Below are 12838 nucleotides of genomic sequence, written 5' to 3' on the forward strand. Positions count from 1 at the left end.
CGCTCCGTAAACAGGATTTAGTGAGAGGCTGAAACCTAAAATAATTTGAAAACTGAATCAAACACTGATGGAAGCAGAGGTGAAGATCTCCGTCCACTCGGGTCCATTCACGGTTTCCTGAGAAATTCATAAAAACGGTCCAGATGAGAACCCCCCCCCCCAAAAATAATTAATGGGCTTTCACTCCACAGCTTTACCAAGTGTGTGTGTGTGTGTGTGTGTTTTAGTCAAGCAGAAAAGAGAAACAGCGTGACAGGTGACATCAGCATGGAGCTGCGAACCGTACTGTGTGTACAGTATACACACTCACACCACTTTCACAAAGTGTGTTTGACAGCAAACACGCCGACAGAAACATCAACACTGACCAAATGACCTTAGAACCAGCAAACGGCGCCTGCGTTGAACTCGGCTCGGCGACGTTGAAGGAGTACATATCCAGTATGTGATCACTACAGAGCAGCGTTGCTCAAAGTGGGGCCCGGGGGCCAAGTGGGATTTGGCTGGCTGGATCCCTGCAAAATACATCATAATTAGTTTTACTCCGAACTTCTCTGGAGAAACCGGACCACCAACACACAAAGGTGTGGCACAGTACACTTCTCATCATTGCAGCATCAGCAAGAAGACTTGAGCCACAACCACTGGCGAGGGACAAAGATGTCCGTGAGGCGCTGGTGGTGATACGTGCGTACATAAGAAGGGTTGCCAGTGGCGGCGGCCTCATGGAGAGCAGCTGTGAGTGTTTACTCCGGGCAGACAGATGGACGGATGGACAGCTGGACAGGCATGATGTGAAAGACAATACGTTGACTGAAGAGTCCAGAGCCTTGACCCGCTGGCCCGCCGGTTAGTCGCAGCTCCTATTGGATGATACTGAAGCGTGAAAGATCTCTGACAATAAAACCGACACGCGTGACACTCCTACGTCTCTAAATCCACCATGTTTGGTTTTTCATGTCTCACTGTCAACTTCATTGTCATAAATGTTGATGAGCTTCGTCTGGTTGCATCTGCAGCACCGTCGCAACAGTCCGGACCCAGAGCAGTAGATTCAGGTTCATGTTAGAGTGCGTGACGTGATCTACTTCTCAAGAAAGAAATAAACATGTAAGGAAGAATCCTAACTCACCGTCTCTGCCGCTGTTCTGCGTGTGAGCTGAGTGGACTTCGGACAGGTTCACTGTGGGTCGAGGGGAGGAAACGGGTGTAGTTCATTTTAGCCCCCCAGCATGAAGCTGAAACCGTGATGAGTGAATGTGACAATGAGGCCCCTGGGCTGTGTGTGTGTGTGTGTGTGTGTGTGTGTGCGTGCGCGCGCATATGAGGACATTCATGAACACAGCGCACACAAGGTCATGACTGCTTCTTGTGGTGTGGGACCTTGGTTTGCTGCCTGCTGTTCTTCATTCTGAATGATAAAATATGATGAAATATAACAACCAGGCTTGCAGTAGCAGGCTGTTTTGTTTTTGTTTGTGTTAACTGACATACAAAGACACGCAATGATGCGTGTTGACGTCGGCAAGACAACAATCAAAGAATGAAGAATACCGAAGCATCAGTCACTTCTTTTAGATCTAAATTAGCAGCGAAAGATCTAGATTTTTATAAGAATATATTTTATAAGAATACACGAACATCTAAAATCTGAAACTGTATCTTTTGTTGAGAATTGCGATACACAACCTCAGGATTTTACTGTCTAATTAACGTTAAAGCAGATTTAATGTGTGAAAATGACAGTTTCAGTGCATTTCCATGGATGGCAATAATCTCACTGTTGACCTCACTATAAATAAATATCCCAATTAAAATTTTCGCTCTTCTGTACTTTTTAGAATATTCTATTCCTTCTCCTGTTTGTGGGACTGAAGACGGCCACCGGGCTGGAATCTGACCTGACACCTTTCTATCCTATTAGAACGGTGAGTGTTCTTCTCTTAATAACGCCGAAAATTGTGCTTAGAGACGACTTTCTAACTTTTTCTTGAGGCTGGAAACGAGTTTGACCGACGTTTGTGCTGCAAAATGCTGCAAAACTCGTCTGGCTTCATTGTGCGATGAAGGTGTGAATGCGTCTGCAGCGACTGCTCCACGTGCTTTAATCAGATTATTGCCTCCTCCGACTGTGACCTCACTCAGGTTAAGGTCGTCAGAAAACGCTGCTCACGTGGCAGCATCTTATTCAGATTGTTGTCTTAATTGGGTAAACATCCCTCCTCTCGTCATGACGAAGATCAGCTCACACCTGATTTTCCAAACCCAGCCAGAACAACAGGCCCCTAAATATCCCGATATTCATGCTTTGCACGTTGTCCCATGAAGGTCTGGAGTATTTAGATGTGGATTGTGCAAAGATGCAACACAATATAAGGTAGACTTCATAAATCCTGTATCGATATTTCCTCTGATGTAAAATTCATATAGCAGCACTAACTTACTTCATTTACTCCCAAAGGGGAACAATCAAAGGATTCAATATTCGTGCCTCCAGTTTCTTCTAAAGCTTGAATGTACGTGGTGTTTCAGTCCCCGCCAGCTCTTTCATTAGGTTTCTGTCTATTACGAGTATTGGTGATAACATTTTACTCACAGCTACAAAGATTTTCCAGCAGATGAAGTAAATAAGAGTCAAATCTTTCAGTGTTCATTAATGTAGATTTCTCCTCAGAGAAAATGTGTATGTTGCTGCTGCGCGCCGACTCCTCCGTACACGGTACACACACCCCGTCATGAGTGTAGCTAATGAATTGAGACAGATAGGTAACAATGCGCAGTGCGCTTCAGTGGTCAGACTAATTCCATCATAAGCTGAATCAAATCAAGTGCTGCTTTGCCATTTAGTCAAACATATTCCAGTACTACTGTGGTCAACTCTGCATGTAATCCCATTAGTAACCAGCGTCGTCGCAAAATGTTAACAATCAGAAGAAAGATAGAGCGGCATTTTCCTTCAGCGTCGTCTCCTCTTACACACACACACACACACACACACACACACACACACACACACACACCTCGCCGCCGTCCCTCTGGCCGACCCTGTCCCTGGCGTGCGTGCATGCAGGCTGGCTAATCCCTCAGGATGGGGCCTCTTGTTTTGACAACTCCTGCGAAGCCCAGTGTCTCTTACAACAAAACACAGACTGGCCTATCATCAGCAAAATGTCAGGCCTCGGCTCACTCCTTCATCACTCGCAGGAGGATCAGGTTGCCTTTACACTTTGCGACCCATTAACTCAGAATAGAAACATTCTCAGCACCGGTGTAATGATACCCTTTGTTTGCTAAGACAATGACATTGATAAGAGACGAGCCGCGCTTGTGGCTTCTGATAGAAGTGTGTATAAGGTTACATGACGCCTGAGCAGGAGCGATGCGCCTCTGAAACAGAGTTCAGGACGGTGCACTTTTACCCTCCACTGGTCCCACAGGCGGAACAGGACACCTGCAGCTCAATCAGCATCAAGGCACATGCGTGCTCTTTAAATCAGATGAGGGCTGGCCTGGGACTGTGCCAACTGTGACCCAAACATCAAGTTTAAGATGCTCGTATATCAGAGTGATAAAAGACTCCACAGGTTTCCTGGGAGTTACGAGTCACATCTTCGTCTGCCAATAAAACCGGTTGGATGAAAGCAAATTTCAGATTTCTTTCACAATCTAACTTTATTTCACTTTTCTCACACTTTCGACCTCTAAACTGCTAAAACAGCACCGATGTATTCTTGTCTTTTTAACTGATGTTCGTCCCACCACATCCGTGCGCCTGCAAGCAGGATTTTTCAACTAACGGACTCATTTTGGTGGAAAGTTAAATGACCAGGAAAGGCAGATCAACTTAATTAGAGACGATCTGGATCAAATTGTAGATCCTGGATCGTTAAGATTTTTTGAGGCTATGAAAATGTCGGGTTCATTTCGATCATGTCTGTGCGTCTGCAGCCTGGCAGGTGGTTTGTATTTGATACCGATGAAGTTGCAAAAATGAACCAATAAAAGTAGCCAAAAGTCAGACAAGCAAGCCGCCCTCGTTCATTTCTAAAATAATTACTCGAACTCCTCAGTTCTCCTCCGCTGATATGACAGGATATCAAATGTTTCCCTTCCTTCTTGAACCTGCAGGACTTCTCCTCCGCACCGCAGTCACCTTTTCCCACCTCCTTCTCGATTCGCAATACTGACACCCAGCCTGCAACAGCAGCTGGATTCCCATTGGTTCGCCCCAAAGCACAGAGGAGCATATCTGTAGCCAACCTTGACGTGCTAAACTAGGACGCTGAAGGGGACAGAAATAAGGGGGAGAGCCGGGAGCGAAAGGAGGGAGAGAGAGAGAGAAAGAGAGAGAGAGAGAAAAACATAATGAAAGGCTGCAGGAGGAGTGGTGGCAATAAGAAGTGAGGATGGAGAGCTGATGGAAAAGAGGGGAGAGGGAAGGGACTGAAGGTGGAGAGAGTACGTAAAGGGAGGGAGAGAATAGGAGGGTGCGTTTTGGTGATTTGTACTCCGGCTGCATATGCGCCTGGTCTCCATCTCCTCCATTCTCTGCTTGAAAACTGGAAAAATCAATACACCCACAGTCTAGTGTATCCCCGCATGAACTGGATCATTAAAAATATATAATCAAACACCCCACCATCATTTTTCATCACTATTACCATCATCATCACATTTCTGAGCAGGACCAGATATTTGTATATGAGCAACATGGCTGTGACGATGCACTAACCCAATCAATGGCCTTCTAATTATTTCAGTGGCTCAGTTAATCGTCCAGTTGAGGCAGCCTGGGCTCCAGCAGGCAGGCTGCTTGTTAACAAATGCACACAGAAGAACCGAAGCAGGGCTGTCGTAATAAGAATATCTGACTTCTCAGCTTCACAACTCAATCCAACTCAGGGTCGCAGTGTTGCCTAGTAACGATGGCACACTACTGACCTTATCTATGTGGTCATAAAAATGTATGAAGAAGCCCCCCCCCCCCTCCATCTTGCCTTCCAACCTCCTCCCTGCCTGCCTCTGTTCAGCCCTTCCCACAACCTCACCACCACCCTCACAGCCCTTATCTCCCCCTCCCTGTGTAGCATCTAGCCAGGGGGCAAGCACCCTCCACACTCTCCTACCCCTGCCAGGGCAGCTCTGCAGTGGGCGTTATCAGCCCAGGAGCTTCCCTCTGTTATAAGGGGGGGGGGGGGGGGGGGGTGCGCAACACAACACACTTGAGCGTTTTGCAACAACACCGTGCGCCTGTACGTGCACACAAGCAGAAGACAACAGGCACAGCTCCGGTGGGCGGGTGGTGGGAGGCAGGAAGGATGCAGATTGCTTGCTATGAAACTGATAGATAGCTGTAAGAACAGAGGGACGTAGCGCCACACTGCAAGGTGAGGCGGTGAACCAGCCTTCACGAGAATGTTACTTCAGTGGTATTTCTGCTGCTGGGGGGGCAAACATGGCTGAGTGAGAAAAGAAGGAGACAGTGTGCTTGTTTGTGAAAATCGAAGGCTTCGCTTTGCACCGAGCTTCACCAGTACGCTGTTTTTCAAGTACTAGGCTGGTGAAAGATGAGAGGGATCTGATCTCCAACCACTCACGAGTCCTGAGAGCCATGTTCAGCTTTCCTAATTGGCCACTGCCTTGGAGACGCCCATCCTAATGAGGACACTTGATCCAGGTGTTGCACCTGATCTAACCTCGGGGAGTTGCAGAGTCAAGGTGACACACACCTGTTCTGTCTGTTTGCTCTACAATTAACAGCAGCAGGCCACAGTACGCCAGGATTGTCACAGCAAAGACTTACAACGGTCCAGGGAGCTCAGCAGGCTGCAACTTAAGAAAACACATGCAAATAGATCCAAATTGGAAACCTGTTCAAATCTGCTTCAATCAGAAAAGTCAAACAACACAACATATTTCCTGAAAATGCTGCAGTTAAGGGGCCTCCACTATCAGCAGTTGATTATTGGTGGCTCCTCATGTCCCTTTTAGGTCTGACAAGTGAAGCCACAGTGGAAGTCCTTTAAGCCTGCATTCTTCTAATGGCCAGCAGGAGGCGACGTCTGGAGTTGCAAAAAGAATTGACAGCATGGAAGTGTGCAGGAAAATGATTCCTCCCTCTTGATTTCATTCCTTGGTGAACATTTTCCTCATGAAACTCAGGTCTCCGTCACAGCTCTTCAATGCAGGACGGAGCATTTTGTAAATCATGGACATCAGCTTCACGCCGAGGATACCTGGTGACTAGATGCTTCCCACCTGAACAGACGCCCTGACCAACCAGAGGAGGCGCTGGTGCCACCAGGACACACCCTCACCCAACACCCAGCCCACATGCACATGTCAGTACAGACGCTAAACCAGAGGCCGAGCCCACGAAGGGAACTGAAGCGGTGGCCCGCCGAGTTGGTAGGCAAAAACAGTCGACACCACATTGTCACTCAGATACACCTCCTCCATCATCCCCAGCTCTACTGGCTGCACAGTCTAAAATGGGGGATAAAAGGCGAAAATACAGAGCTCAGCGGAGGGTTTTAATGTGTTAACTTAAGTTGCAGAAATGACCGGAAATCCAGAACTAGAATCAAATAATATTTAGATGCCAAACAATAAATAGCCATTTTTGCCCATTTTATATGGATCAGCAAAATCTGAACCCCACTTTAGTACCCAAATGAACCCTTGTGATAATTCTTCCCTCAGTAAGAGCTGCAGGAGGGATTTCAACTTCGTCCATTCGGTCCTTGGATTGAATAACTGCAACAATCACAGCATTAAACAACTCATCTCCTCTGCCCACTCCAGCAACATCTGCTCCGAGGCACCCAACGCATCAGGTGGGTAACTGAACAAACACAGATGGCATATGTGTGTGTGTGTGTGTGTGTGTCAGCGTAGAGTAACAAGGGTGGCTGGTGAGGGTATGAGTAGTGCCTTGAGGCGAAGAGCAGAAGGGTGGCAGCGATCCTGACTCCCATGGCGGCCTGTTTAGATGCTAGCCTCTGTGACTCATCTACGTGTCACTAATCTTTTCCCTGTGAATGAACAAACAGATACAGATACACTGCAGAAAGGCAACGCTTCCACCGCGGGAAGTGTGAATAGCCTGCAAGACAAGCATGAGCCATCCTTAGTCATACTCTCGCCTGTCTGAGCACAGAGAGTTGCCATGCAGCTCCAAATAATTGAACTAAAAAAGAAAGAAAAAAAAAAGCCCACAATAAATCAAAACCAGCTGTCTTTTATATAGCAAGAAACATACAGTGTGGTAGCGGCGAATGAGCAGTCATGTACCCATGCACATGTTGTCTGGCTCATCCCTCTCATCTCTTCCAGGTTCTCCTCATTTGGCCTGTTCTCCTGCAGCTGCTGTGAATATGTACACCTTGTTAGAGGGCTGGCGGCTCTGGCAGAGGCAGAGTCGCTTGTTATAGGAAACGGGCGAGATATGTGTCAGTCGCCGCCATGCACGGAGAGAAGAAACTCAAAGAATGAACACGCAGTTGTCAAAACATCTTCATAACTCACTTATCTTTAAGAGTTTTTTTGAATGTATGGATGTAGCGAACTTAAAGCTAATCCCCCCCCCCCCGACCAGATATGAAAATGAGATTTAGCTGTGTAGCATGTGGCACACGGATCATTACGACCTGTAAATCCTCATTCGCTGCTCATCCTGCACTGTAATTACACAGCGTCCAGTATCACAGGGAAATACTAACCAATTCAGCAAATCTCAGATAAGCGTTATCGACTTACAGTGATAGGGTTTTGCATGTGGCAGCCGATGAGGCCATAAAAGGCAGAAGGCTGAGGTCACTAACCAGGTGATAGAGCCGGTTTGTATGGTAAAACTAGCCGAGGGCTCTAACTACATGGAGCTGCCACGGGAGTTGAAATGATGCGTTGACTTGTTTGTTCTGTACTTTAACAGAAAAGTTTGACACTTTGGGAAACACGCCAGTTCGCTTGCTTGCAGACTCAGTGATGGTGTAGCCTGGCTCCGCCCCCTGAAAACTTTGAAAACCCGTTTAAGGATTAAGCATCTGCCCCGGTTGGAGCTCAGGCCAATCAGCATTTTTGAATGCAACGAGGAGGTTAACTCTGGGCGAGAGAATCAAAACAACAACGGCTGAGCTGCAGCGTGACGTTAACGGGTAGAACCGAGTTTGCTATTGAAGCTGCTGCTCTAAAAACACAACAAGCAGGCGCTAGACGGTGGCTACCGGCAACCGCTTAGCTTAGCTTAGCATTAATACCAGAAGCAAGTCTCTGTCTGAAAGCAAGATGCCACAAACTTGTCATTTTTACTGCAGGCTTATATGCTAAACAACAATTATACCATGTTAGCTTAGCTTTCAGGGTGCTAATGGTGGTCCATATGCTAACCAGCTACCGGTTGTGTTAATGGGCAGGGATGGCCTATTTGTTGGTTCAGCAGATGGTCGACAGTGTTCAGCAGTATTTAAGTGACCTTTAATGATTATTATATTTATTTGGTTGTTTTTGTGACTCATTTTCATAGTTTTTTTTTAAATATAATTTTACAAGCACCAATGTTCACCTGATGGCAGCAAACAGTAGAAGAATAAATTATCAGAGGATTCCAAACGCATGACAAGGGTCACAGCTGGGAACGAACGTGTGTCGAGGTTTAAAGCTTTAAGGATACGGGACGTTAAAGTCACGTCGTGATCTTAAAAACAAAAACAAAAAACAAAAACAATCTTGACAGGGAAATTTGACCGCAATCCTTCCCAGCGATCGCCCGTCAGAAACTCTGTGTTTTGTTGTACGTTAGTCGATTTCCTCCTTTGCTACGAGCATAACCCCTACGTCCGCTAGCATCTGCTGAATGTTGATTTGTGTTGCGACGCTACGGCTGTAGTTGTTTTCCTGCTGTTGGGAGGAAGATCTGCTTTGAAAGAAGACAACTGGCTGCTCCACTCACTGGAGCTGCAGCTGTGAGACCAGGGTGTCCAATCTAGTGACATCTAGTGGTGAAGTTGCAGAATGCTGTTGTGGTCCCAATGATTAGCCCCGATCTCTGCTGTAATCCTTACCACCTTGCGGTTGCTGGGGTACTTTGGCAGCATATGAAGCTAAATGAATGAATTAATGTTGTGTTGTCTGTAGAAAAGAAGAGAAAGAATGACACAAAACAAACAAACTAAAAAACACTAACTTGTCTGTTCTATGCTCCTGCAGATGTGACACATGGATCCCCGTGGAAAGACAAGCTAATATAAACAAACACGCTGAGAGGAGACTAGACACTAAAACAAAAGAACAACTAGAATATCTCAATTTTTAGCAATTAGTCCCATTAAATTCTACACACTGGACCTTTAAACCAACACTCAGCAGGAAAATTAATTAATTTTAATTTTATTTATGAATTATTTTTAATACTTTAATAGTAAAATTAATTTTAATTATTTCTGTCATTTACAATTCACAGCTACTCAAATGTGAGATTTGCTTTTTTTTTTAATAATATAATGATAAACAATTTAAAAGGTATTACCTTGGGAGGTTTTGTATCTAAATTTGTACCATTTCATATAAAAATGCAAAAGTTTTGGTTTTTTTTTTAAAGAAAACCCTCACCATTTAATAAAAAAACAACTGACCGTGAAAATGACTGTGCACGCTGAGGCAGCACAGTTAGTCTTAGTGAATTGTGAATATATATATTTTTTTAAATTTTATTTTCATTTACCCTGGCATGAAGACGAACCTGCGCTCTTTTATGTGTTAAAACAGAAGCACGTATGACACGATGGCTCACGTTCAGCTTCAGCACCAGCCCATGTTGCCACTTCTGCATTGTGTCGACTGCAATAATGACGGACCACAAAGTCCAACATCCTAAAACCTGCCCACATCTGTGACACGCTGGCGGTCTGGGTGTGTTGTTTTGCTGAAGGAGGAGAGCAGGAGCTCATGTAGAGCGCTCAACCTCCTCTGTCATCAGCTGTAATGATCAGAGCTATGAGGATTAAGTACCAATGTCCCAGTAAAGGAGCTTTGCGCTGCCAAATGTAGGACCACTGGCTCTCCTAATCTGCCTAATTTGCTCATCCACAGGAGATGCTACAGAGGCTTCAGACTGGGTTTGAGGCACAGCAATGGTGGAGAGCGCCTTGTTGTGGCCAGCGTGTGAACTGCAGGAGGAAGCTCCACGACCCTGGCGCACTGAGTCAAAGGATACAACACCATCAAGTGAAAATCACACATTCTAAATTTCTAGCAGAGCAGCTGCAGCGTTCCATCTTTCTCACAATGAAACTCTGAGATCATAAATTAGCCATCCATAAAACAATCTAAAACTCTAAAAAGTAAACAAACCTCTAGACTTTTAATGTTTCACAATTTTACTGGCACATAAAAATTAGGTCATGAGCCAGAAAAGGGAGGAGAGAAACCCTTTAACCCATAGACGTACAACACCCATGATCAACCACTGGATTCCCAGGGTTTCATGGGCAATAACAGACAAGCATTCCAGCTTCCCCTAGTTGTTATACTCTCAGGCCAAGGAAGTATCAAAGAAAAAAAGCAGCGGCAGGAACTATGCTGAAATCGGTCATTCACAAGACCAGCTGCATGACAAGCCACACGCATTATTCCCCACATTATTCATGTTATTGCAACTGTGATGAAGTTCAGCGAGAGAGACTGAGCGAACCGAGCGGGGGGAACATGTGACAGTGTAACTGTGGACTCATGAGGAATTCAGGGGCAGACAGTGGTTGTCTCTGTGTGGAGCAGGCAGCATGGAGAAGGCCTGTGACATTGATCTTGCCTCACCACTGAGGCCCTCTTCCTGCTCCTTAGCAATGCAGCAAATAAAACTTTAATGACTGACATATTTACAGAACAAAAAAAACAACAACTCCACACTGAAAGATTTCTACACCCCGGGAAAATTAGAAACCGACTAGAAGACGGTAGAAAAGACACACTGGTGGTTTTTGGATGACATTTCAGACCCTTGATGGAGTTGGAGATGTAATGGGAGTGACTGGGGAAACTTTAACATGTGTAACGAGTACTTTTACTGCTTCGATGTGGCCCAGATGTATTGATGAAGATCCTAGGCAGACGTACTGATGGGCACCGCCGATGAGCTTTGCGAGGTGATGTGCAGCCGCGTGTGGTTACCTGGCCAGCTTGTGTGATGAACGCGTGATGAACTATGATCCATCAGTTCAGCGGCTGGCGACACGCGCACCCATCAAGCAGTTCGCCAAGCAACATTTTACAGATTTCAGATTTGAATTTTGTGCATGACAGCAGGAATCTGTCCCTCCTGCGGGTTCTGTTGCTCAGGAAGCAGCAGCAGGCTACGATGCTACATGGTAAACTCCTAATATCAAGGTACCCCTTCCTTCTGGTCTTACCTCTGTGACTGGTCACCGCCGCCACAGCTTTAAATCAGGTTTGACACCGGTCGAACTGGTGCCTTCCTCCCCGAGGCGGCATTCTGCATTCATATGACCAAGAGAACTGGCATTTTTGGAGCAGCGCCTGTGGCGTGAAAGCATCCTCGTACAAGCGTGACGCCATCGATACTGGAGCATAGCGAACAGGCCACATCCACCTGTCGCCTCCACGCTGGGGTGGACAGCAGCTGAGTATTTTTACTGAAAATAAAATGGTACAATGTTGGGGAACCTGAATTTTACCTGACTATGACCTCACTACATTTTAAAGTAAATATTGTATGATGATAGCATCAAGTGCATCCCATCAGTTAGTCGTTACTTTAAAGAAAAATATTTTACATATCTGGGTATTCAACTTTTGCTTAAGTGAAGGAACTGCGTGCCACACACACTTGAAGTGGCACTACTACTTTAAGTAGTAGTATTTGTGAAGCTCGGGCTCAATGCGTGACGCCACGGCCGTACACTGACCTGCACGTATACCCGACAGAAGTGCTTCCGTATGACGGTGACATCGCTTCATGCTTGGACGGATGCCTGCTGCAGTCATGTGACCAGGACTTGATGGAAAGATGGAGGAGGGCGAGGAAGGTGATTGACTGATCCTCAGGAAGCCGCAGCAGTTGTGGTGCCTGGAGAAGCACAAGAGAAAATGGATGAATGTGCAGGGGACCAAATTAGACGAATAAAGATGACAAATGTGACAGCGAATGTTTGTGAGGAGAGACAACTGAGGGTACACGGAAACTTTAAATATTTTCAATAAAACTCTTCTCAATGAGACATGACAATGCTTTTCAAATATGCATTATGTAATAACCCCCCCCCTCTAACTTTTTTAAATTAGAGATGTTTCTAACTTTAGCGCATTGTAACATCGAGCACGAGGAGATTTTTCACTGTGACCGAACACATTTTAAACACTCGACTAGCAGAACAGGACATGGACCCGGGCCGCGGAGGGGCAGGAGCGGCTTCCCGCCGATAACGCGGACAAATGAAGCAGGGCAAAAAACTGTGACAATGTGGAATGTGTTCCTTCGAACAATGAGCGCTGTCGATGCTGTCTGCCAGGCATGTTCACGTCGGTCCATGTTTGGAGGGGGGGGGGGGGGGGGGGCATCATGTCCTCGGCTGTAAACGAATCTTACTCCAGGCATTCAAGGAAGTAGCGGATGTCAGCAGAGTCCAGTGTGAGATAATAAGCTCAAGCTTCCGGTGACTTTCCCTTCAAAATAAAAGACGCCAAAATGGATTTCACTTAGAAATTTGAGGATTTTGTCTTTAACTGGCATGTTTTACATCACCACTGTACCTTGAATGTATCCCAATGCCTCGTAACCAAAGTAAAATAACACCGTTGGGCGATAAAAATGAACAATTTTCTT

At 45.9% G+C, this 12838-nt stretch overlaps 1 protein-coding gene and 1 long non-coding RNA gene across 5 annotated transcripts in view; one reads left to right on the forward strand and one right to left on the reverse strand.

Annotated features, from left to right (window-relative positions):
* The window catches only part of dscamb (Down syndrome cell adhesion molecule b), a 114380-nt gene extending 101841 nt beyond the window's left edge, over window positions 1-12539 (reverse strand). For all 4 annotated transcript variants that reach the window (XM_086215531.1, XM_086215532.1, XM_086215530.1 and 1 more), the window contains exons 1-2: window positions 12497-12539; window positions 11922-12082 (exon numbers count right to left, since the gene is read on the reverse strand). In XM_086215531.1, the coding sequence (XP_086071657.1) occupies window positions 11922-12082; window positions 12497-12528 (193 nt within the window). In that variant the 5' untranslated portion in view covers window positions 12529-12539. The remainder of the gene's footprint in view (window positions 1-11921; window positions 12083-12496) is intronic.
* Window positions 6058-10157, forward strand: LOC147254058 (uncharacterized). Its single transcript, XR_015118018.1, has 3 exons — window positions 6058-6408; window positions 6703-6836; window positions 10090-10157. It is a non-coding gene; the product is annotated as an uncharacterized LOC147254058 (long non-coding RNA).
* Window positions 12540-12838: the final 299 nt, after the last annotated feature.

This window comes from Aulostomus chinensis, chromosome 10 (assembly GCF_037954235.1).
Source record: "Aulostomus chinensis isolate RoL2024-O1b breed Wild chromosome 10, RoL_Achi_v1.0, whole genome shotgun sequence".
Lineage (NCBI taxonomy): Eukaryota > Metazoa > Chordata > Actinopteri > Syngnathiformes > Aulostomidae > Aulostomus > Aulostomus chinensis.